Genomic DNA, 25934 nt, shown 5'->3' on the forward strand with positions numbered 1-25934 from the left:
GAAATATTTGCATTAAAATAAAGTCGAGATCTAAATTAGGAGAACTCTGGGGTGGGGTGGGGGCGAGGCAGGCATTTTGCATAGTGGTCAACATGCTGCTGCTTCAGATGCCTGCATCTCATATAAAAGTACCTAGTCAAGTCTGACTCTGTTTCTAGTTCCAGGCTCTCACTAATACATAATCTAGGCGGCAACCCAAATTGAGTTCCCGGCTCCTGGCTCTTGGCTTCTGGTTTTGGTCTGTCCTAACCCTGAGGACACTGGGAAGTGAACCAGAGGATAAAAGATCTCTTTTTGTCTCTGCCTTTCAAATCAATAAAAACAAACTGACTGATCACTAAAAAAATAAGGAAAACTTTAAGTAATGACGTTCAACATTCCCCAAAGTGGTTGTTTTTTTTGTTGTGAGATATTTTTTCTTTTAAAATAACTTCATTCTAGCTGGATGTTTTATCTAAACTGTTATGCTTTTAACCCAGAACTGTATAAGAACATGAAACTCTGATATTGGGAATAGTTTTTAGATGCATGGAAAGTACTCCAGTATAGAAAGTTTTCATCTTGGATAATTGAGCCCTGATACTGAAGTTTCTGCAAGTGATTATTAAGGTTATTCTGAAATTGGTCTGTTTTCAAAGCATAAAGCTTTTTAAAAAATTAATTAATTTATTAATTAATATGATTATTTCTCATGATACAGTTACTTAGGCACAGGGATTTCCCCTCCTGTACTGTTTTTCCCCATATTATTACAAAAGTATAGTCCTTCAGCAATGACTAGACACAAGTCCATCATTTTGCTATTTAGTATTATGGTTTGTAGTTATAGACAATGGTAGATAGTTTAGTCTCCTATTGTCTAGGTATAATTAACAGTTTCATTGGGAGTCCTTCTTTTATTTGGGAGTAGAGATGCATACTGCACTGTATCTTTGCCTCTTGGTGTGCTAGTCCCCATTATACAGTTCATCTATGAGAATATATGTATATGCATGTTTACTTATTTATCTATCTTTTATTTTGCACGAAGGTTGTCTTTTTAAAATTTTTTTTATTCCCTGTCTTCCTTGTGAACCAATGGGTGTTGTAGTCCAGCTCGATCCTACCCACTTCATACTCGGTCTTCATGCAAACCAGTTGGAGCTGCAGCCTAGTTGGGGCGACTCCCCAAAACCCCTACCAGTTCTGCCCCCTACCCTGGTTCCCATGCTTGCCAGTATGCACTGCAGGCTTGTCCAGTCTGTCCCACATCCCAATTAGCTCTCGCACACGTCAATGGACATTGAAGCCTGGTTCAACCCAACCAACCTATTATCCAGCCCATACACCCACTGGCAGGTGCCTTTCTGTCAAGCCACCCCTGCTCCTAGCCTGGGTTTCATGCTGTCCAGTGAGGGTGGTAACCCTGAGGGAGGTGCCCACTATTTCCCTACTAGGCCACACCCACTCCCAGAGTATGCAGTCTCCAGGTAGTTTTGGCATTTGACTTGTCAGAATTGGCTCCTAGTACCAGCCTCTGCCAGCTAACGCTGTGGCTAAGCCCAAACACCCCTCGACCCACTCTAATTTTAACTTGCACCAGTCAGAACAGTCAGCTCACCGTGAGGCCCACAGGTGCTATAGCCCTGCCTAGTCTGAACTGCCCCCATCCGTATTCACACTTTCCAATGGAAGTAGTTATCCAGCAGGGGTGCCCACGTTCCCCTGTTGGCTTTGCCTCCTCCCTGATTGTCACATGTGCTGTTTGTGTGCTGCAGCCACATCTGGTACGGCTCATCTCACCTTGGCATTACTTGTTGTGTACTGGTATGTGTTGCAACCGAACCTGGCTCGGCCCACACTCTGTTCTGGTGCTCGGATTCACCAGAAGGTAATGTGAACAGATTCAGGCTGGTCTGCCCCCAACCCATGCCATGTGTATGCCAGTGGGATAATTTTCATTGCCTGTTCTGGGTTGTTCCCTATTGTGCTTCTTGCGCTTACCTGCATGGGACTGTGTCCTGCCAGAGAAGTTGCCCAGGCTCCTCCACCAGAACCTCTCCCAATGCCAGTTTTCGCGCATACCAGTGGGTCCATGAGCCAGCACTACTCAGTTCGCCTGCTATCCTAGGAGGAACAGTGGCTTTTCCTGCCTGGCCTCCGACCCAAGCTGGTTCTTGTTGTTGGATATTTCAACCCATCCATGGCTCTTCCATACCCCTACCCAGCTCACACATGGTTCAGTAAGGGCTGAGACCTAACCTAGTCTGTCACACAACCCTCCCCGGTCCTCCAGAGCACCAGATGGTGTTGGAATTTGGCCTGGCTTGGTGCTTCCCATCCCAGTCCACAATTGTGCCAAGTGAGATTACGATCGTATCCTGATCAGAATGTAGCCTCAGTTCCAGCCCATGCGCTCCTTGGTGGGAAACTCAACCCAGCTAGGGTGTCCCGTTATTTCCCCAACCGGGCCTCTGCCCTGCCATAGAGCAGGTGTAGGCCGGTGGTTGTTCTGTCTCCGCTTGGCAGAGCCCCTCACTTGTCCTGGCCCCTTGGATGCTGTGGCTTAGTGCCTCTGCCTCACACAGATCAGTATGTGCAAGGACCTACCTGGCATGAGCTGTGCTCCAACCTGATTTCTGTTGTTACTTGTGAGTTAAGGTTTGTTCAGCCCTGCCCATTCTGCCCCCTTCCAGTGGCAGCCCGGCCCACCCCACATCTTGTTTAAAGATGCACATTTGGGTGCTGCTGCCTTGACCTACCCTGACTGTTGTGGATTCCTTTACCCATGAGTGATGGCAGATGGCGTGGTCACACCTAGCTTAGACCATTGCAACCCCAGCTTGGGAACTAACCCGGGGGACTTGTATTCCAAAGGGTTGGGCCCACACAACCCCACAGAGCCTACCCCCAGCCCAAGTTCTCTTGTGTGCTGGAGAGTGTCTTGATCCTGCCAAATGTGACCACTCCACAACTCCAACACTCAGTCGGGCAATGGTACCCAACACTGCCAAAGAGGCCCCCATCCATAGCTTCGGTGTGGGCTAGTATGTGGTGATCAGTGATGTTCTATACTAATATCCCATCTCTGTATTCATAATTGAGCTGTTGCATCTGTCTTACTAAAATTATCTTCTGGACACTTCCCCCAAACCACTAGGTCTTGGTCCCCTTGCCTGCTTAAATCTTTCATGACCCTGTCACTGAGAATACCCGAAAATTCACTTTGCACCTACATTCAACCTAGTCTTAGTCATGAGTGACCCAGGCAGCAACTACATATCTTGAAAACCCCAGAGTTTGCCCTTCCGGGCGGCCAGCAGGCAATGCCTGGCACCATGTGGTGCACTGGCCGCCCTGGGGGAGGCCGAGGACTCGTTCACTGCCTTGTGGCAGTGTCTTTGGCGTGAGTCCCCCGCATTGGGTCCGACCCGGCAGGGGCACCCCCCACAGTAGCCACACTGCAGGGAGCGTCAGTTGCCCCAGAGCCCAAGGACCGAACTCCTCCCAAACTCCCCCAGCCGCATGGTCTTAGCAGCTGGGCGGAGCTAGGAATTTCCACCCAGTTCCCAAGTTCCCTCATGGCGGACTTACCCTGAGGGAAGAGCTCTCTTGGGTCCTGGGGGAGGCCGAGGACTCGTTCACTGCCTTGTGGCAGTGTCTTTGGCGTGAGTCCCCCGCATTGGGTCCGACCCGGCAGGGGCACCCCCCACAGTAGCCACACTGCAGGGAGCGTCAGTTGCCCCAGAGCCCAAGGACCGAACTCCTCCCAAACTCCCCCAGCCGCATGGTCTTAGCAGCTGGGCGGAGCTAGGAATTTCCACCCAGTTCCCAAGTTCCCTCATGGCGGACTTACCCTGAGGGAAGAGCTCTCTTGGGTCCTGGGGGAGGCCGAGGACTCGTTCACTGCCTTGTGGCAGTGTCTTTGGCGTGAGTCCCCCGCATTGGGTCCGACCCGGCAGGGGCACCCCCCACAGTAGCCACACTGCAGGGAGCGTCAGTTGCCCCAGAGCCCAAGGACCGAACTCCTCCCAAACTCCCCCAGCCGCATGGTCTTAGCAGCTGGGCGGAGCTAGGAATTTCCACCCAGTTCCCAAGTTCCCTCATGGCGGACTTACCCTGAGGGAAGAGCTCTCTTGGGTCCTGGGGGAGGCCGAGGACTCGTTCACTGCCTTGTGGCAGTGTCTTTGGCGTGAGTCCCCCGCATTGGGTCCGACCCGGCAGGGGCACCCCCCACAGTAGCCACACTGCAGGGAGCGTCAGTTGCCCCAGAGCCCAAGGACCGAACTCCTCCCAAACTCCCCCAGCCGCATGGTCTTAGCAGCTGGGCGGAGCTAGGAATTTCCACCCAGTTCCCAAGTTCCCTCATGGCGGACTTACCCTGAGGGAAGAGCTCTCTTGGGTCCTGGGGGAGGCCGAGGACTCGTTCACTGCCTTGTGGCAGTGTCTTTGGCGTGAGTCCCCCGCATTGGGTCCGACCCGGCAGGGGCACCCCCCACAGTAGCCACACTGCAGGGAGCGTCAGTTGCCCCAGAGCCCAAGGACCGAACTCCTCCCAAACTCCCCCAGCCGCATGGTCTTAGCAGCTGGGCGGAGCTAGGAATTTCCACCCAGTTCCCAAGTTCCCTCATGGCGGACTTACCCTGAGGGAAGAGCTCTCTTGGGTCCTGGGGGAGGCCGAGGACTCGTTCACTGCCTTGTGGCAGTGTCTTTGGCGTGAGTCCCCCGCATTGGGTCCGACCCGGCAGGGGCACCCCCCACAGTAGCCACACTGCAGGGAGCGTCAGTTGCCCCAGAGCCCAAGGACCGAACTCCTCCCAAACTCCCCCAGCCGCATGGTCTTAGCAGCTGGGCGGAGCTAGGAATTTCCACCCAGTTCCCAAGTTCCCTCATGGCGGACTTACCCTGAGGGAAGAGCTCTCTTGGGTCCTGGGGGAGGCCGAGGACTCGTTCACTGCCTTGTGGCAGTGTCTTTGGCGTGAGTCCCCCGCATTGGGTCCGACCCGGCAGGGGCACCCCCCACAGTAGCCACACTGCAGGGAGCGTCAGTTGCCCCAGAGCCCAAGGACCGAACTCCTCCCAAACTCCCCCAGCCGCATGGTCTTAGCAGCTGGGCGGAGCTAGGAATTTCCACCCAGTTCCCAAGTTCCCTCATGGCGGACTTACCCTGAGGGAAGAGCTCTCTTGGGTCCTGGGGGAGGCCGAGGACTCGTTCACTGCCTTGTGGCAGTGTCTTTGGCGTGAGTCCCCCGCATTGGGTCCGACCCGGCAGGGGCACCCCCCACAGTAGCCACACTGTAGGGAGCGTCAGTTGCCCCAGAGCCCAAGGACCGAACTCCTCCCAAACTCCCCCAGCCGCATGGTCTTAGCAGCTGGGCGGAGCTAGGAATTTCCACCCAGTTCCCAAGTTCCCTCATGGCGGACTTACCCTGAGGGAAGAGCTCTCTTGGGTCCTGGGGGAGGCCGAGGACTCGTTCACTGCCTTGTGGCAGTGTCTTTGGTGTGAGTCCCCCGCATTGGGTCCGACCCGGCAGGGGCACCCCCCACAGTAGCCACACTGTAGGGAGCGTCAGTTGCCCCAGAGCCCAAGGACCGAACTCCTCCCAAACTCCCCCAGCCGCATGGTCTTAGCAGCTGGGCGGAGCTAGGAATTTCCACCCAGTTCCCAAGTTCCCTCATGGCGGACTTACCCTGAGGGAAGAGCTCTCTTGGGTCCTGGGGGAGGCCGAGGACTCGTTCACTGCCTTGTGGCAGTGTCTTTGGCGTGAGTCCCCCGCATTGGGTCCGACCCGGCAGGGGCACCCCCCACAGTAGCCACACTGCAGGGAGCGTCAGTTGCCCCAGAGCCCAAGGACCGAACTCCTCCCAAACTCCCCCAGCCGCATGGTCTTAGCAGCTGGGCGGAGCTAGGAATTTCCACCCAGTTCCCAAGTTCCCTCATGGCGGACTTACCCTGAGGGAAGAGCTCTCTTGGGTCCTGGGGGAGGCTGAGGACTCGTTCACTGCCTTGTGGCAGTGTCTTTGGCGTGAGTCCCCCGCATTGGGTCCGACCCGGCAGGGGCACCCCCCACAGTAGCCACACTGCAGGGAGCGTCAGTTGCCCCAGAGCCCAAGGACCGAACTCCTCCCCAAGGTTGTCTTTTTAAAATTTTTTATTTTTCCTGAATATAGTTCTATAGGATGAGGAATTTTCCCTTCCTCCCTTCCCTTTCTCTAGCCCCCACTCTTTCCCCCACATTATTGCAGCAGTATAGTCCTTCAGCAACAGTCATAAGTCCATCGTTCTTCTGTTTAAGTGTATCATGACATTGTTAGGTGTAGACAGAAAGTCTAGTATCCTGTTGTCAAGATATACTTAACAGTTGCGTTGACAGTGCATCTCTTATTCAGGAGTAGAAATGCATACCTCGTTGTATCTTTGTTTCTTGGTATGCTAGTCTCCGTTATACAGTTCATCTAGATGAATATATGTATATATATATATGTTTGCCTATATATCTATTTATTTTATATTTTACATGAGGCTATCTCATATCAGTGAGAACACATGATATTTGTCCTTTTTGTATTTGTTTATTTCACGGAGTATAATGTTCTCTAGTTGGTACCTTTTGTTGCAAATGGTAAAATTTCATTCATTTTAATGACAGAGTAGTATTCCATAGAGTAGATATACCACATTTCTTTATCAATTCCTCTTTCAACAGGTTATTGGGTTGTTTCCGTATTTTCAATATTGTGGATTGTGGTCGTGTCATCACTGTTGTGGATTGTGCTGCTATAGGTACGGGGTTGCAGCTGGCTTTTTCATATGCAGATTTCTCTTCCTTTGGATGTATTCCCAAGAGTGAGATAGCTGGCTCATATGGTAGATCAATGTTCAGTTGTCTTAGTACTCTCCATACCGACTTCCATAGCAGCTGCATTACCCTACATTCCCACAAATGGTGGAGTAGGGTCCCTTTCTCCCCACATCCATACCAGATGGTATTAGCAGATTTCTGAATGTAGGCCAGTCTCACTTGAGTTAGATGGAACCTCCATGTGGTTTTTATTTGTATTTCTAGGGAGCCTGAGCATTTTTTTTCATAGGTCCGTTAGTTATTTGAATTTGTTCTTTTGAAAGATTCCTGCCCATTTCCTTCACCCATTTCTTCATAGGGTTGTTTGCTGTTGTTGAGTTTCTGAAGCTGTTTGTAAATCCTGAATATTAGTCCCCTATCTGTTGGGTAGTGTGCAAAGAAGAGGGAAAAGGGTATTAACTTCAGACCTACTGATTTTATCCCAAGGCAGTGAAGCTGGCCTCCTCAGTTTATTCTAATGCATATAGATGTCTGAGAACAACTCCATGAGAACGTTATTAAATCAAGAGGAATTATATTTTCTTCCTTGTAATCTAGCTCTTTTTATCTGAATTACTTAGTCTTCAGTTGGGAGTCACTGTAAAGATAGGCTGACACTGAGGAGCTGTTGGCTCTTTATACATATCCCCTAGCATTCTGCTTGCAGTTGTGTCTTGGGGGCTGGGATTATGGATATGGTCCTGACTTACAGGTGCTTGTATCTAGAGCATCTCCGGTAGTTCCTCTCAGTGGTTAAATGAACTCAGTCTCCTCCTAACATCTCTACTGTTTTTGGGCCTTATTGTTCATGATTTTTAAGGTAAAATGACACATGTGTTTATCCTATTATTCACCTTCTTGGGTTTCAGCTTTATTAGGGGATTTCTCTTCAGCTGAGAAGAGAGGCTCCCTTTATTCTCACTAATCTTTCAATTGGTCACAATTTCAGAATGCAATTATCAGACTGTTTTTACCGTTGTAATGTCAGACATTATGCCCAACACTTCTATGCATATCTCAGTGGAATTTCACAAAGCTCTGTAACTCAGGTGCTGTTATAGCTCCGATTTTCTCATTTATGAACTCACTTAGTACATTTTGGTTGAACCTCCTCTAGAACTATGCTAGGCACAATGTCAGCCATAGGAGTATAATGGTGAAACAAAAAGACATTGACCTTGCCTTTGAGCAGCTTATTATTCGTAGAGTAAGAAAAAGTTAATAAAATAATCCCTAAATGTGTAAAAATCTAGTTTGGAAATGACAGAGAAGAGGAATCAAATGGAGAAGCTGGTCGGGAGCATAAGGTGGAACAAGGGGTTAAGAGAAGTCCTCATTTGCAGGGGCCATTGTAAAGATGCCTCAAATGTTAGTCCAGCATCCGCAGTCCAGCGGTCCCCTGGGTAACAGATTTTTGGTTGATAGGTGGGACTTGAAGAAGGGAAATGTTTTCGTGTTATGGTAGAGGTTTTATGAAAGTGATCTTAATGCTGCTACTAGTTTTCTTTGACATACCTGATATAAAATGTAAAAAAAAAAAAAAAAACCAAACATTTACGTCAATGCTTTTAGTGACACTTTGCAGAAAGTTTACCTTTATTTCAGGTACTTTATTCTCATCAACATGATCCAAGACCTTACCTTAAGCAAGATTTTCTGTGTATCATTGTGATTAAACCAATCACTTACTGCCTGTAGCTGGTCAACCCAAATCAGCTAGGCACTTTTGATGATGTCCTGAAAGTACCATTTGCATTGCACTTTTAAATGTTAAAGCATGCTTTTTTTCCCCTCTTGTGTGATTTTGCTCACATACAAGCACCTCTAGTTTCAATCCATTATTAGTATTCAGTAGCATGCCTTTTGGCTAAGTGAACCACCCAGCAGATGGTTTTAGTTGCTTTGGATTGTGAGCTAGCTGAGGTCAGAAGTAGCAGTATTGTATGGCTTTCCAATCAGTCATGTTTGGCAGGTGTTCTAGCAGCCCTTCTTGCTTTTGCCATGTGAAAGGAAGTAACTCAGAAGTACCATGATTCTTTTACAGTAGTGGTGAACTTCTTTCCATACCTGTGCTGGGAATTTCTGCTCCAAATGAAAAACTCATGTCACCTATTTACTTTAGGCAAATATTTATTTCCATGGAAGCAAAATGTTGTTGATACTTAGATCTTCTGAAGTTCAAAATTGTGTACAACACAGTAAGAGCAGGATGCAGTGTAGTAAAACTTTGTGAGGTTTGTAATTCTCTCAAAGCAGCCAAAGAAAACACGTAATATGCTCCAAGTATGTGGGAGAACAAAAGGAAGCTGTGCCTTGCTGCTCTTTTTCTAAAACTAGATGAAGAAAAGTTGCTATGGACTTGGCTGGGGACCGTTAACCATGTGGCCAATGGAAGCTTCCTTCTTGGGTCTTACTTTCAGCTGGAGAGTTTGATGCTGTCAATGAGAAAATGAAAAATACAACTCAGTTTTGATTCACCAGTAGAAAACAGAGTTATCTGGGAAAGGATGTAGATTGTTTCTGTTATAATCTAGAAGCACAAGCCTGTTGCATTACAGGCAGTTCATACCACCTGTTAGGTAAACACATTGTTGCGTTACACACACCACTCCTTGTATGACTGAAATGTAGAAGAACATCACACATGTAAAGAAGAATAACTTTGTGTAAAAAATTCTATTTGAATTTAAGCAGTAATCGGGTTAACATTTGTTATTTTAATTTTTGCATGAAGATCATTGGCTAACTGTCTTAGGTTTTTCCTAATGCGTTTTCTCTCCTTCCATCCACTTTCCCTGTTTGATTTAGGTTTTTGGGTCCAGATAAGAGTGGCATGGCCCTCATGGAAGTTAACTTACTCAGTGGCTTTACTGTGCCTTCAGATGCAATTCCTTTGAGTGAGACTGTGAAGAAAGTGGAACATGATCATGGAAAACTCAACCTCTATTTAGATTCTGTAAGTAGTGAAATGTAAATCTCATAAAGATCTCTTGGAGGAAGCTACCATTTATTGTGTTCAGAGGTCTGCCTTTCTTTCAGCACAAGAATACTTCAAAAAGTCCTTTCTTGAGGAAGTAGGATCCTTTTACTTTTTACTTGTGGAACTCTCAGCCTAGGGGAACATTAAGCCTTTGAGTATAATTTAAGTAAAAAATGCTATCTCAAAAAAAATGAACAAGAAAGAAAGAAGGAGGAAGTAAGGATATATCATTGTGTTCTGAGAATTATAAACTGCTGGAAGTTTTTCTGTTAGTTTTAATGTATTTATACCACATTAACACAAGAATTGCTGAAAACTGTGTTATAGTAATTATAATGCACTAGCTGTGACTCTGAGAAACTAGTGTATTAATAGATTCCTTTTTTAAAAAGTTCATGAAAAAATAAAATTAGAAGATGAGATTTTGGTGATGAAAAATTTTGAAATCCATGCATAGGAGGATTCTTCAAAGAGTACATGGAAAATGCAAAAAAAAAATTGAGATGTATGAAGTTTTTGCATAATATGTTTCCTATGAGGTTTCTTTCTCTTTGAAAGATATATTTATTTTTATTTGCCAAGCAGATTTATGCAGAGAGAAGGAGAGACAGAGGGAGGAGTCTTTCATGCTTTAATTCTTTCCCCAAATGGCTGCCATGGCTGAAGTTGAGCTGATCTGAAGCCAGGAGCCTGGGGCTTGTTCCAGCCTCTCACATGGGTGGAGGAGCTTGAACCGTCTTTCGCTGTTTTCCTGGGGTGCATTAGAAGACAGCTGGACCAGAGATGGAGTAGTTAGAAGACGAACGGGTGCCTCTGGGATTCTGGCAGTGTAGGCGGGGGCGTACACTACTAGGCTAACTATCAGGCTGTGGCACTGGCCTCGCTAGTTCTACTCGCCCCCACTGACACCCTTGTGAGCTCTTTGAAGTATCATCATATGCATAAATTTCAAAATTTTTTGTATCAGAATGAAATTATCTTTTGACTCTGTTTTTCATGAATTTTTTGAGGTACTCTTGTATGTCTTCATTCATTGTTAGGTCATTTTTGTGTCTGAATGACTTTGCCTTGGCAACTATACACTCCCTTTACTACAAATGCATCACAATGCAATTATATACAGCATTACTATTAATGATGATCCCTATGAAGGTTTTGATAAGTGAATTTTTAAAAAGATTTATTTATTTTTATTGGAAAGACAGATATACAGAGAGAAGGAGAGACAGAGAAAGATCTTCCATCTGCTGGTTCACTCCCCAAGTGGCTGTAATGGCCAGAGCTGAGTCAATCCGAAGCTAGCAGCCAGGAACCACTTCCAGATCTCATATATGGGTGCAGGGTCCCAGGGTTTGGACCATCCTCCACTGCTTTCCCAGGCTGCAAGCAGGAAGCTAGATGGGAAGTGGAGCATCTGCGACACAAACTGGCTCCCATATGGGATCCTGGCGCATGCAACGCGAGGACTCCAACCCCTAGGCTACCACGCTGGGCCTGATAACTAAATTTTTATTTGATGTCATTTGCAAGATACATGAAAACTACCACTGCTATACCTTCAAAATTTCAATCCAGATCTTAACTTGAGAACTCTGCCTCAGGGAATTACTAAATATATTTCCTTAAATGCTAGATGTGAAAGCTTTAATTACAAGTTTTAAAATGCTTTCATGAAACTTTTAACAGGTCTGAGAGTGATAAACATTCCTGTCTTTAGCATTTGGGTACCTAAATCATAGTGTAATTTCAGGGATTTGCTCTTGACACACAAATATTGTACAACCTTCATACATTTTTTCCAATGGCTGTGTGAATGTGCTGATCCAAGATTCAGATACCTAAAATATGTCAGGGAAATGTACATGAAGAATTCCAGACTCTGCTTATTATATCTGAAAAGTGGTGGTATGTAAGTTAATTCTTTTTGCTAATATCTGTATGCAATCAAGAGGTTGAACTGAAATTAAGATTGTTTCTAGGATTTCATATTAGTTGGGGAAAGCACGTCTGTTTCTTATTCCAGTTTTTCTAAGTATGAATTGGAAATGCATTGCTAAGTATTTTTAAAAAGATAGTTTCCAAATGTTTTCATTTGTTTTAATGCTTGAGAAACTATTCTGGATAAGGTCTTGTTCAAACTAATTCAATTTCTGTATTCTTTTGCAATTTGGAAATTTTTTTTTTATTAATAATGTTTAAACTGAGGGCCTGGTTCAGAACTTAAAAAAAAATTTGAAGTTCTTATAGAGTAATAAATGGTTTTGGAGTTTGTTTTGTGCCCCTCATGTTCTTGAGTGTCTAATGCTTTTTAATTAATTAATTGATTTGTTTGACTTTTTGTGTGTACTATTACTGGCAGGTAATGGAGTGCTTGCAGGAATTTACTAATTTCTGATTGCTTAGCCAGTCTTGTTTCCCCGGTTGGCATAAGCTGTCTGTCTTGCAGGCGGGGAGGGTGGTGTTAGTACTCCCTATCAGCCAGTCATTGCCTGGGGTGTGCATCACTTGCCCTGGCCTTACCCCCACCTCAGGGCGGGAGCCCAGGTGATTGGCTACAGAGGGGGGTGAGCCTTTGGCACTGCTGAGGATCAAGGTCCCTGAAGCCTGCACCTCGGGCTTGATGCTTGTGTGATATCTCTTGTTCTCAATATCCTTTCAAAGAAAAATGGGCCTGAGAACAATACCTGTATTTTATTTACATGTTCAATGAGATAATTCCTAGAAAGCATTCATTGTAGAACCTGGCACACAGAAGTTCTTTCTTTTTTCAAATTTTATTTTTTCACGATAGTTCTATGATCTCATGGATTTCCCCTTCTATCTGCCCCATTTCTCTTCCTACCCTCCCTTTCCCCTGCCCCACCTCATTTCCCCTAAACTATTGCAATAATACAGTTCTTCATAAATAGTCATTAGTCCATCATTCTGGTATTTAAGCATATTCTGACATTGTAGGTATATGCAATGATAGAAGGTTTAGCATCCTATTGTCAAGATATATTTAGCAACTTCATCGGGAGTGCATCTTTTGTTCAGAAGTAGAGATGCATCCTGTACTCTATCTTCATTTCTTGGATGGAAGTCCTTTCTAAGTTTCTGTCTGCTTCCTAAAGCAGTGCCAGCCCTCTGAGAATCTTTTGTATTTTTCAAGGTAAATGAAACCCAGTTTTGTGTTGATATTCCTGCTGTGAGAAACTTTAAAGTTTCAAATACCCAAGATGCTTTGGTGTCCATAATGGATTACTATGAACCAAGTAAGTGTGTTCTAGAATATTCTTCCTAACATCTTTGAAGTTAAGCCAGGCATTCATTCCTTCACTTGCTTGTTCACTGAAAGTATCCACCTATTGGATTGGTTTTATGGGGAGACTAGAAGGGGAAAATGTGGGGGCTGGGGGTCCAGGAAGTGAATTTTCCACTTAAATGTTGATAATTCACAAGGGTGGGATAATGTGTAGCATGTAAGTAATAAAAAAAGATATTTTAGGTTTTTACTACACTATTCCACACTGCACAAAGAAAATTTGACATGGAAAGTTCAGTTATGTTTCATTTCCAGGGCTTTGCTTCTATTCCAAGGGCTTGTCCCATTTGGTTTTATAACGGGAGAGCTTCAGCAGAGGCTGTGAGCAGCACCCGCAGGCTTCTAGCACCAGCTGGCTGGAGCCATCGCTTCACTGAGGGAGTCTCTGGTGCGGCTAGGACATACACCACATTGTAACAGAATTTTTTTAAGAGCAACAAGAGCATTATATTCTGGAAAATAAGTTGAACATCTGATTTTACTGACAATTTGTTATTTTATAAAGCGATAGGACTTTGAGGATGTGAAAATAACGGATTTAGGGATCCTTCAAGTTAATTAGGACCGATCTGTGTTTATGTCAGAGTGACTTTTATGAGGGTGTGACTTCTGTGGTACAGTCTCTAATTGTAGTGTGTGCTAAATAAGCACTCAACGTGTCCCAGAATTGCCGGAATGTATGAGATGTGGGAGCATTTTAATGGGTGAGGTAGTTTACAGACAACTGCACCGCAATGAAACGAACTTGTGCACACTGTTGTTGTTGGTGCTTATTAGCAGAGTGTTCAAGACTAAGGTTTAGCCTCTGCTCTCTTTCCTTCCAAGTTAACAAGCCAGGAGATTAGGAGAAATATTGAGGTAGCATTTGTTTTCCAAGCAGAGGGCTGGTATATACTAGGGAGATGCCAAGACCATGCCAATTACCCAGTTTTGTTAGTAAATTTACAAAATTCTCAAATTGATATTTAAAAATGTTCTTAGGTAATATACATGTTTTTATGGGAAACAATTACATTAAGAATGGACTGGTTTCAGAGCAATCAAAAGCCACCAACCCCCTTTTTAAAGTCTATAAATACACTTATGACATCAAAAAAGCAATCCTTGCAAAAAATCATGAAGGAGTTTGAAAATGGATTGTGTTCTTAAAATGTTGTCAGAATAAAACCCTTTACATCTTACAGTGACTTTAGTGTTGTAGGTACTTTATGGAGTTTGAAAAATGTTGACCAGTGCTCTGTTTTTCCCTGGATTGAACAGATTTGAGTTCAGTGTTCAGAAGACACTGCATAGGCAGATGTCCTCTGATACTTAGTTATTTTTCAGTAAAGCCCTGGATAATATCTCTTTTCAGCAGTTTTAGAGATTAGGGTTTTATTTGCAGAACAAGCTCCGCAGGAGGTTAAACATTTGCCCGTTTCCATTCCTCCCTGTTCCAGCGGGAGATTAAAGTGCTCCTGGTTGCGGCCTGCCCAGCTGCAGTCGGTTTGTTCTCTTTCAATGCCGGCCAACTGCTGGTGGGAGATAGATGGAGCTCAACACTGTTTCTCGATTGGATCACCATTTGGGCCCTTTCTTGAGCATTTCAGTTGTATTTTCTGAAGAAAAAATAAAATGAGGGAGCAAGAGTGGGAAAACTCCAGAAGGTGGGTGGAGATGCTCTTTCATTTTGGCAAGGTCCTGTGTGAACTGCCGTGTGTCTTCGCGCAGGGAGGCAGGCGGTGAGGAGCTACAACTCCAAGGCAAAGCTGTCCTCCTGTGACCTCTGCGGTGGCGTCCAGGGCTGCGGGCTGTGTACGGATGGCGCGGGGCGCCCCCCTCATCACCTTTCACTCATCTTCGCCTCCTGTTTGACGCTCCTGTGCGCTTTGCAGTGTTGACTGTGATCCATTTTTAAAGGACTCTCTGAAACACAAACATTTTCAGAAGATACAAGTAATCATCTTGTTTTTCATAATTGAATATTGTCCCTGACTATTTTGAGCAAACATTTTTCTCTTTCTTTCTGTGGAGTTTGGAGGCGTAGTGTCCTTGTGTGTATAGCTACAGAGGCTTCTTCATGGGACCGCGGTGGAAGACCAGAATGCTAACACTGGTATGTTTTGATTCTGCTCCCCCGCCTCTTCTCGGAATGTTTTAGGACTCTAGGGGAAGCGTTTCCTTTTCCAGAATAAAAGTATTATTTTGAATTCATCATTCTTGTTTTGTGAAAGAATTGAGCCTGGAGACTTAAAACTTGAGAGGCATCAGCAATTGTGTCCATGTTAAAGGTGGGCTTCCCTGGGAGCTGAGCTGGAGATGACTGGCTGGAAGGCCTTGTTCTGTCCCTTCTCCTTGCGCTGTCCCACCTGTGCCTACTGCCTACCCCAACCCACTCCCCGTGGTCTGTCCTTCAACTGCACATTGCTTCTTTCCTTTTACACTGTCGGTGGAGAATTTTAAAAAGTGAACCACACTCTGATATGGGATGCAAGCATTGCGAGTGGCAGCTTGATCTGTGGGCCACAGTGCCTGCTCCTAAACTTGTTTTAATCCCATTTCCCATGAACTTTTTTTGAAGTATCCTCCCTAATACTCCCTAATTGAACAAAGTTTCTGTGCCATGGGATATGAAAATCACACACACACACACACACACACACACACACACACACACACACACACACACACACGTGAAATGGATGCTTTCCACCCCAGATGCACCGCAGTTTTTGCCCTCCAGGCTTTTCATTCTGGAGAGGCGAAGGACAGTGGGTCTGCCTGTGCTTTGCAAGCTGGCTCAAAGGGCCAGGCATGTGCTCAACACTGCCCCCACAGGCCGTGGGCACACACTCTCTGCAGCCCTGGCTTTATTATCTGGAACGAGAGACAAAGAACACTGCAAAATAGGCCCTCTGTGAATGGAGTAGAGGCACTTGGAACAGCAAGACCTGGAGGATGCCAAGTGTATAATCAAATACTCTACACCACCTTCCTGTGGATTGAGAAAGAAGTTGGGGCAGGCATGGCTGAGGCGGTCCTGTAAACTTCATCTAGGCTTAGGGGCTGAGCCCCATTTGGCCTGCCAGCTGTACAAGAACAAGTGGGCCTGGCTATTAAGTGTTCAGGAGTATTCTTAAATTAGAGCATCCAGATTATTGGTCAGCCTGTTGTTGCAGTGTGGTATTGTTTTCCTGGGTGAAGCACAAACTCTCTTTTCCCTTCCCTCTTCCTTTTTCTTTTTTCTCTCTTGTTTCTGTCATTACTACCCTGTTCCCTTCTAAACATATTGACATAGTTTAGATTTATTTTAAAACTCTCATTTATCATCTTTCTTAGTATAGCTAAGAAATGGTTTGATCTTGCCCTAGAACTCCATGGTGTTTCTGCCACATAGATATGGAAATAGAATTCTCATGGATTCTGCTGAGTTTGCTTTGTGCGGTTTTCATCTATATCAAAGTGAATCTATCAAAAGTTAAGTATGCAAATCTGTCATATAAAACTCATTAAGAAGATGCTCTTATTTCAGTGAATTTTAAGAAAGTTCAGTAGACTGTATTACTTAGGGATACTCTAGATACCTTTCAATAACTTAAAGCTTGTATCTTCTATGTAGAAAGTAGACCCTCTGAGAGGTCTTTAAAGAGAGTGCTTAAACACCAAGCACATGCTTTTCTTACATTTGTTTTCAAGTGAAGATAAATTTGTAGGTGTGTTAACGCTTTTGGAAGAGTCTGTTCTGAAAACGGCACTTCCTGTGGCCAGGCATCTCTGTGATGGTATTTTTGGCCTTTATACTCTGGGACTTCCTGGCAGGTAAAAAAATCAATGAAATTTGGGGTTGGTGATGACAAGGATGTACTCTCACTCCTGTCATGCCCAGGGAATTCTAGACTGACTGTACGTGCCTTATATTCTCAGTAAATAATTTATACTCAACTTTCAGTGTTGTATGTTAGGAAACACTAGAATGGGAAGACGGGTTTTGTCTTTTTTTTTTTTAAACTACATTTGTTCGCTTGAAGAATGAATTCAAATACCTTTTATTGTGATATCCTTGGGATGTTCAAGTTAAAAGTCACCTTGTGATCAATCTGCTTTTATTATGAATTTATGAAGAGTGAAGAGGAGGAGGAAGAGGAAGGATTGATTGGCACTGTCTGATGCTGTGGGGATATCTTGGCTACTTTCTATTTCTTCTAGAATATTTGCTGTGTTACAAGCAGTAGGTTTGGAGTGGAAGTGATTAAAATAGTCATAGGCATAAGAAGAGAAAGAGTATATACAATAGCCATAGTTATTAGTATAAATTATTTTCTTTACAGGCTAAGAGGAATTGTATTAGAAAATTCTTATTTTTAAGTTTGATTATGCTGAAACTGCTCTGTTTAGTGTGCTGCCAGTTCATTTGCTGGTGTCAGCTGACTTGGCCTCTGCCTTCTCCACTGTCTGGGATCCTCATAGAGACATCAGCATATGTCATTGCCGGTTTGACTCTCCTGTGGCCCCAGAGGCTGATGTTTGGGGAAAACTAATAGACAATTCTACGACAGAATAGTATTTATATTTATATTTGATTTTATCATACTTCACTTATAGTTCTAAAAAACAAAGTAAACCCATTGAAACATTCCCAGTCAATAAAATACTTCCTTTTATTGTGTAATGCAATTGTATTTCCTCATTATCCTCTAAAACTAGTATCTTTGATTTAGTTTTTTAGGTATATTATGATTTGAGGTGCATTACACTCAGCAGAATTCAGATACACATCTATTACCTAACTAATGTGGTTTTTATGTATACAATGTCATGTCTTACACACAAGAATTTCAGAATTGTGGAAAAGATTCTCCCTGCTTCTATTCTTTTGAGTCCAGGAATGCTTATTTTAAAAAGAAGTTATATTTAGCTTTATTTTCTACTTATGCTAAATATAGGTATAAATTGTGTGGCAGTTAATGCCAATTATCTTTATTCTGTTGTACTTCAATTATTTTATGATATTTCTGGCTGTTTCCTAAGGTTAAAAAGAATTGGAAGTATGATTTTTCTTTCTCATTTTAAATGAGCCATTTTGTTAACATGTTTTCATATAGTCTGGAATTCTTTGTAAACAAAACTTACCTTTTCTAAACTGTCTTATCAAACTTTTTTTATTCTAACCAATTATAAATCCTCTAACAATTAAGACAATGATTATTTAAAATCTACCAAGTGGCTATTGTGATTTAAGGTATCATGTCATAAACCTGATCATACAATTTCTTGCATCTTGTAAATCTGAGATACCTGTTATATTGGCTCACTTTTAAGTAAATAAGCTTCAAAACATTTTATATTCTTATTAGAGACTTCTTTCAGGCCAAAAAGTGTATTTCTCAATTTTATCTGTTCTTAAATTCCAGCATTTTTAAGAACTTAAAAATTTCTATTATATTGATATTGATGTTAATATTAAACATCTTAAATTACTTTGGGAATAACTTGATGTGCAATTTTTTTTTATCATTACTTTGAATGGAGGGCAATCGTCCTAATGTCTTCAGGAAACTAAGTAGTACATATAATTTTTAAGTTAAGTATTTATCATTGAGATTAGGCATATTTTGAAAAGAGTATTTCTAGCTAAAAGGTTGTATGTTCATGTGCCATGTTGTATCATTCCATAAAAGATCCTGCCATTTCATGTATATTGCAACAAAAAATGGGTATTTCCTAAATAATTTCTAAAATTTTCACCACCAAGGACTGTTGCACATTGACTTGTGTGTCTGCAATAGTGACGGTGGAGATTTGTGTTGCTTCATTTTAGAGACTCACCCTTTCTTATATGAAGTCAAGATTCGGAAGTCTTCTGCCCAGTATATTGAAGTCAATATCTTTTATACACTGGAAGCTTTATAAAATGTAATTCATAATTTTCCTATTAGGAAAAACTATTTTGCATATGAGAAGTGTATTATTGGAATAAATATGGTTTTTTAGGAATCAAAGTTTTACATATTGATCAAGGTGATTCTGAAAGTTTTCATTTTAAGAATTAGAATGTTATATTACTATTAATTGCATTTTATAATGTATTCAATCTGACATCATGATTTATCAATAAAATTATTTTCCCATCTATTATCTGTGTTTTGTTTTTACTTAATGTATATCTACAACACATCTTCCTTATTTAAACCTATGTAATTATGAGCAATAGAAAATCTAAGCACAGGTTTCAGCAGGCATCCATGAAATTTAAGACATTTGATCATCAACTCCTTTACTCATTATTTGCTTTAGGTGCTGGGGTAGGATTGGTAGAGAGGTAATTTTTACACAAGTAAATAATTCAGGTAAGCATTCACTCAACTCTTGGAAATGAAATGAAAGAATAGAAAGCACATTTTTTGTACACATAATAAAAGAAGTATAGATTTGTCACATCTTCAATTTTCCTGGGTATAAAGTAAGATCTTGAGTATAGCTTTGCTCATGAAATTTAAATGTAGTTCAGGGCCTCCTGCTCTGGGATCAGCCTTGCCATTTATTCCTTTGAACCCAGAGGAGTGCTTCATACTCTCGCTAAAGATTCTGAGAGCTGTCTAACATGGGATCTGCTTTGTTCCTTCTGTCCTCTTTGACCCACTTTGTCAATGTGTAGGGTGGAAGAGACTGGCTGGTACTTTGCTTTTTCTTCTCAGTTCCTCTTCTTCCTCCTCCATAGTTTAGAACCTTGAATTTATTCAAAACAGCAACTATATTTCCCAGCTTCCTTCTGGAGTAGTCTGGCTAGTGTGACTTGAGATGTTGGTGATCTGAGTTCCTGATTAGAAAGAAGCTTCCATTACTACTGTCTTCGGAATTTCTGTACTAAGAGAAAAACTGTGTCCTGTTTAAAATCGAAGTGGTAGATAGACTCCACCGGAGCCCTGCCTCTGACTTTCATGCCATTGTGCATCTTCTCCTTCCAAAGATGGATGACTTGTGTGTGACTTTTGCCATTGATAGAATGGACCCTGGAATGGGGTATCCCGTTTGCTATAATCTCTCCATTATCATTTCTGCCTTTGAAGAAGTGTGTTCCCATGCCATGGGTTGCCTGCGTAGACAGGCAACGTGGAGGAGAGGCTGAGAGCAGCTTTTAGGAACTGCGGGCAACCTCCAACTGAGAGCCAGCAACAAGCAGAAGTTCCTCCAGTTCTGTGAGATCTGAGTTCTGCAGCAGAACCTCAGAGGAGACCTTTGCCTCAGCCAGTATCCTGAACATAGATGTGTGAGATCCTAAACAGAAAACTCATCCAAATGCCTTTGAGATTTCAGCTTCTCATGCAAGCACATTAGTAGGAAGCTAGGTCAGTGGAACAGCCAGAACCAGTGCTGTGATACAAAATATTGGTGTTGGCACACAGGCCTTTTGAAGGACCTTCACACATACCACAGAGATTTGGGTTTGGTGTCAAGTCAAGTCTTGGCTTGCCTTTTGTTCATCTTGTTAGAGGGGAGACTCTCTTCTTGTGCAGGCAGGGTGGAAAACGCCCTTAAATGTTCTTAGATTGTCTCTTTCCTTTAATTCACTCCACCCCGAAGGAGACAGAATGCTTTATTGCATTGTTGAGTTAGGAAGCTAAATGGAAATTGTGGGCTCATTTCCTTCTCCATCTCGAGTTCCACTGTGCTATCCTTGGTTCTCCTGTGCTGATCTAGATCTTACCTGGACTCAGAGCTACTTGAAATAGCTGAGGAAGTCTTGCTAAGACAGAGCTTCAGTGAGCAGGTTTTCTGAGTTCTCACACTAGGTCATTTCTTCCAATTTTTGTTTGTTTGTTTTTAAAATCAATTATTTAGGTAATACTGCATTGTATGAAACGTCACAATATCTTATTGAAAAGATACTAGCATTACAGGTTTGGATCAGAGTGGACAGTTGGAACAATAAACCATTTTGTATTCTTCAATCCTTATCTTTTAACACTCACTAAAACCCAGTAATGGGACAAATAGCTTTTAGCATCATTATGTAAAACACTTTAACTTACAAGGCTAAAATCTAAGAATAAATAAAATATATTGTGGCAATAATTCCTTTAAGATAAAAAATCAGGTGCAAAAAAAAAAAAAACAAAAAAATCAAACAATCAGGAAAGCTGCTTGTGTTCTATTGTGTGGCTCTTCAGAAACAGCTTCGGGCAAATGTTACAAAACATACTGTGAATTCTGTTTCACATAGGACCAGGCAATGACTCATTTTAACTACCCAGAATGTAGTTTTACTCATTTTAACTACACTATGCTTGGTATATGCTTGCAATGAAGGAACCCCAACTGAACTTGAACTGTGGCAATGCAGCAAGGTGGAGGAATCCACCATGGGGGGAAGGTTAGGGGAGGGGTAGGGGGAACCCCAGTGCCTAAAACTGTGTCACATAACGCAATGTAATAAAAAAGTTAACCCACCCAAAACAAACAAACAAACAAACAAACAAACAAACAAACAAAAAACTACACAGAAGGGCAATTATATCCTGCTGAAAAACAACTGAAACATATAGGAAAAAGTTTACAAAGCATCTTCAACATGTAAATCATGTACAAATGGATACATTCATTATGTCTCCTAGCCCAGTAACTTCTTGTAAATAAATATTTTACACTTTTCATGTTCAGCATTAACTGGATTTAATACATGCAAAACTCAAAAACTCAAAGAACCCAAGGTTACTGTAAAAATAGAAGTAATAATCTTCAAGTACCTTATATGATAGCTACTCTGTACCATCTTGTCTGCAGAAAATATCCCAAATTTGCCTCCTGGAGGCGGTCTCACTGGCAAACGCAATGTTATTGAAGCTGTTTATAGTAGACTGAATCCTCATAGAGAATGTGATGGGGGTGCTGGAGATCTAGAAGACCCATGGTAGCCTTACAAACCTTCTAAAAATGCTTTTGATAATGTTTTCCAATTTAACCTTTGCTATTATGATTTGAATAGGATTAGCTTCCCAGCTCATGCAGGCATTTAAGTTCCATGGTCTAAGTTGATGGTGCTGACAGGGTGGTGGCTTGATCCAATTATATGTCTTGGAGGTGAGCCTAGTGCAACATCTTGAGGTCATTGGGGCATGCCCTTGGAAGGCTGTTCTCACAAGGGGGTTGCTTGGTTAAGCTGCGCTTGGCCTAGCTGCTTTTTCTGCTTCCTTGCTTTCCCTGTGATTCTCCCTCTGCATGCTGTCTGCATTCACTGGACGTCAGAATGACAGGACTGCCAGATCTTGGACTGTGAACCTCCAAAAACTGTAAGCCAAAATAAACTTTTCTCTTTCTTAAGCAGTTCCTTACAGGGATTTGAAAACAACAAAAGGTTGAGTAATGTAGGAAATTGGGTACTGAGGAGCAGAAGTGATACTATTAACCATACCTGAGGATGTGGAAGTATCTTTGGAATTGATTTACAGGAAATGTTGGAAGAGTGAGGAAAAGCCTGCAGAAAACTTAGGATGCTGCAGGCAGGTTTGGTTGGTTTTGATGAGGGCTTAGAAGATAAAAATGGTGGTGGAAGTGTGAACAGTGAAGGGCAGGCTGAAACTGTCTAGAGTAGGAAATAAGAATTCTATTGTGAATGGACTAAGGGATATTCTGTTTACCTGTCCAAGAACCTGACATTTTGCTCCTGCATCTGGAGATTTTGTGAGTGGCTGAACTTAAAGATGGTGGACAAGTTTGTTTAGGAGAAGGGGATTTCAAGGCAATCAAGCATTCATGTTACAACATTGGTATAACTGGATGCTGTTAGTTTTATGTTAAGAATTGGGAACAATGGGCCTGGTGTGGTGGCCTAACATTTAAAATTCTTGCCCTGAATGTGCTGGGATCCAATATGGGCGCTAGTTCTAATCCTGGCAGCTCCACTCCCCATCCAGCTTCCCGCTTGTGACCTAGGAAAGCAGTCGAGGACAGTCCAAAGCCTTGGGACCCCACACCCGCATGGGAGACCTGGTGGAAGTTCCTGGCTCCTGGCCTTCGGATTGGCGCAGCATCAGCTGTTGTGGTCACTTGGGAGTGAATCATCGGATGGAAAGTCTTCCTCTCTGTCTCTCTTCCTCTCTATATATACCTGACTTTGCAATAAAAATAAATCTTTTAAAAAATGGAAACAAAAGGGAACAGGTAGAAACTTTTAGGAGATTTGCAGTCTGGCCAAGGAAAGATGGAAGAAAAAGCCTGTGTGAAGCATGAATGTGAGACAGGAAAGTTAGTTGCTGAGTTGTATAGCTCGGGTGAAGACAGTTTTGTGCTGATGAGCAAAGCAATAGGAGGAAGACTCAGAAGGCATTTCAGATCCCTAAGGCAACATTTTAAATCAGATTTCCAACAGGGGCTTAATAGTACCACTTTGCTTCAAAGATCTCTCAGGGTTGAGTTCTTATAAGAAAGGGTGCTTAAGATGACCAGCTCTCTAAAAATCAGCTTTAGAATCTGGCCTTTCCGGCTAAGTTTCGGTAGCTGATGTGTGACTTCTGGTGGCAGTAGACCTTGGCATCATTCATATGATGCTTGTTTTTTAGGCATGCAGGATGTAAGAGCTAGGAGATAGTGGCATCATTCAATGAGATTTCAAATGAATAGTTGGGACACCAAGCAGAGGGCCTGGGACTGCTGCATGGAGATAAGGCTAATGGAGTTGTGAGAGTAAGGCTGCCGAGAAAACCTCAGAGAAGTGCAAGCACTGACAAAGTGAGACACCTACCAAGGAAAGCTACAAACAGTAAGTCAGGCAAGCATGAAAAAGGCATAGGCAGCTTCTGAGAACAGCTTGTGGGCAGAAACTGACAGAGCTATAGAGAAATGAAGACCTTCATAGATTTCAAAAAATGTTTAAGACAAGCAGAACCCCCAAAGAGACCAGTCACAGCGGTGAAGTCACTACAATGAGCCTCAATTAAGGCACTTCCAAATAGAAATATGAGGTCAGAGCTGTGGCAGGGTCTCCAACAGAGTCATGCCTCGAGGACCTGCAGAGAAGATTCTTCAATCTGTGGGAACTGAAGAATGGCCTGTGCCCAACAACGATGTAGGGGCAAACTCGTCTCCACTACAGTGTGCGCAGGGCACTGGACATGGGGATATACTATTTGGGGATAGTATGGTGCACGTGGCTTCCAGTCAATACCGAGGTGCTTCACCTGATTTTGCTTTCCAGAGCTTGTAAAATGAACCTGTGGTCACTTTTATCACCTATACATGAACAAAGTCTTTCCAAGGCATGTAGGGCTGCTCATCAGTCAGGTCACCAGAAGGGAGCAGCACAGAGCAGCCCTGTAGCAGTGTCCACACAGGTTCCAGCACAGTTGTACCTGTTGGGTCAGGCAAGGGTCCAGTGAAATCCATTTGCCACCTTTTACTTTTCATGATACTGTTCCACAGGCTCAGGGATTTCCCCTTCAAACTAGCCCCCATTTGTCCTTTCCCTTACCATTTCCTCCCACATTATTACAATAACGTAGACCTTCAGCAACACTCACAAATCCATCATTCTGCTATTTAAATGAATCATGACATTGTAGCTACATACAGAAGTAGAGAGTGCAGCATCCTATTATCAAGGATATTTAACAGTTTCATTTGGAGTCCATCTTTTATTTAGAAGTAGGGATTCATACTACACTGTATCTTCTTTTCCTGGAATTAGTCTCCATTACAGTTCATTTATGAGAATATATGTGTATATATATATATATATATATATATATGTTTACCTATATATCTATTTGTTTTGTATTTTGCATGAAAGTTACCTTATATCAGAGAGAATGTATGCCATTTGTTCTTTTTGAGTCTAGCTTATTTCATTGAGTATAATGGTCTCCGGTTGGGATCATTTCGTTGCAGTTGGTAGAATTTCATTTTTTTAATGGCTGAGTCGTATTCCATACAGTAGACACACCCCAGTTTCTTTTATCCATTCCTCTTTTGATGAGAAGTTTTTCTTCTTTCCTTTCTTCCTTCCATTACCTATCCAGCTATCCCTATCATCTATGTAAGAGAGACAGAGAGAGAACCATAGTACTATCTATCCACAAAGTCTATAATGGCCTGGGCTGGGCCAAACTGAAGCTAGGGGCAAGTTACACACACATCACTTCTGCCTTCCAGGGTCTAGCAGGAAGCCTGAGCCGGGAACACAAGGTGCGCATTGAATCCAGGTACTCAGATATGGCACATAGACATCTTAACAAGCATCTTGAATATTTGGACTAAACACTTGCTGCATTTTTCTCCCCTTTTGTTTATTTGAGGGTTAATTATTTTGGTTAAGTTTGGTCTATTTCTTTTTCTGCTTCCTGATTCACCATGTAATCCCCTCTCTCTGCACACACACACACACACACACACACACACACACACACACACACACGTGCACACACACATGCACACACACATTTCCCCCTTATCGTATGCAGAATTAACCCAATTGCTCGATCCTGTACTGTGAATCTTTAAAATTGTAAGCTGAAATAAACCTTTCTTTATGAGCAGCTCCTCTCAGATAGTTTAGTTAAAATAACAAAAAATAGACCAATACAAACAGGGTGGAGAAATTATTTTGGCTTCTTCCTGTGCTGACTTCAGCACATCCAATGAGGATGAAGGATTTATTGCACTCTTTCAGAAACTCAAAACATCTATTAAGTGTGTGATCTTTGGAAGCTTTTGTAATGCCTGATTTATATTAGGTGGCTAGTAAATTTCACTTACATCTCTTCCTATATGCCTATGTCTATGTCTATATCTGATACAGTTTAGGCTTTAGCTATGGATGTATAACTATGTAGGAGTGAGAAAATTCCTCTTCCTAATT

The 25934-nt window shown here is 42.8% G+C and overlaps 1 protein-coding gene across 3 annotated transcripts in view; it reads left to right on the top strand.

Moving 5' to 3' along the window:
• Positions 1–16003, top strand: part of CD109 (CD109 molecule) — a 135779-nt gene extending 119776 nt beyond the window's left edge. For all 3 annotated transcript variants that reach the window (XM_040983637.1, XM_040983638.1, XM_040983639.1), the window contains 3 exons: positions 9630–9777; positions 12953–13055; positions 14816–16003. In XM_040983637.1, the coding sequence (XP_040839571.1) occupies positions 9630–9777; positions 12953–13055; positions 14816–14985 (421 nt within the window). In that variant the 3' untranslated portion in view covers positions 14986–16003. The remainder of the gene's footprint in view (positions 1–9629; positions 9778–12952; positions 13056–14815) is intronic.
• The last annotated feature ends 9931 nt before the right edge of the window (positions 16004–25934 follow it).

Source organism: Ochotona curzoniae, unplaced genomic scaffold (assembly GCF_017591425.1).
Source record: "Ochotona curzoniae isolate NIBS_2020 unplaced genomic scaffold, NIBS_Ocur_1.0 contig_3819, whole genome shotgun sequence".
In the NCBI taxonomy this organism is placed as follows: domain Eukaryota; kingdom Metazoa; phylum Chordata; class Mammalia; order Lagomorpha; family Ochotonidae; genus Ochotona; species Ochotona curzoniae.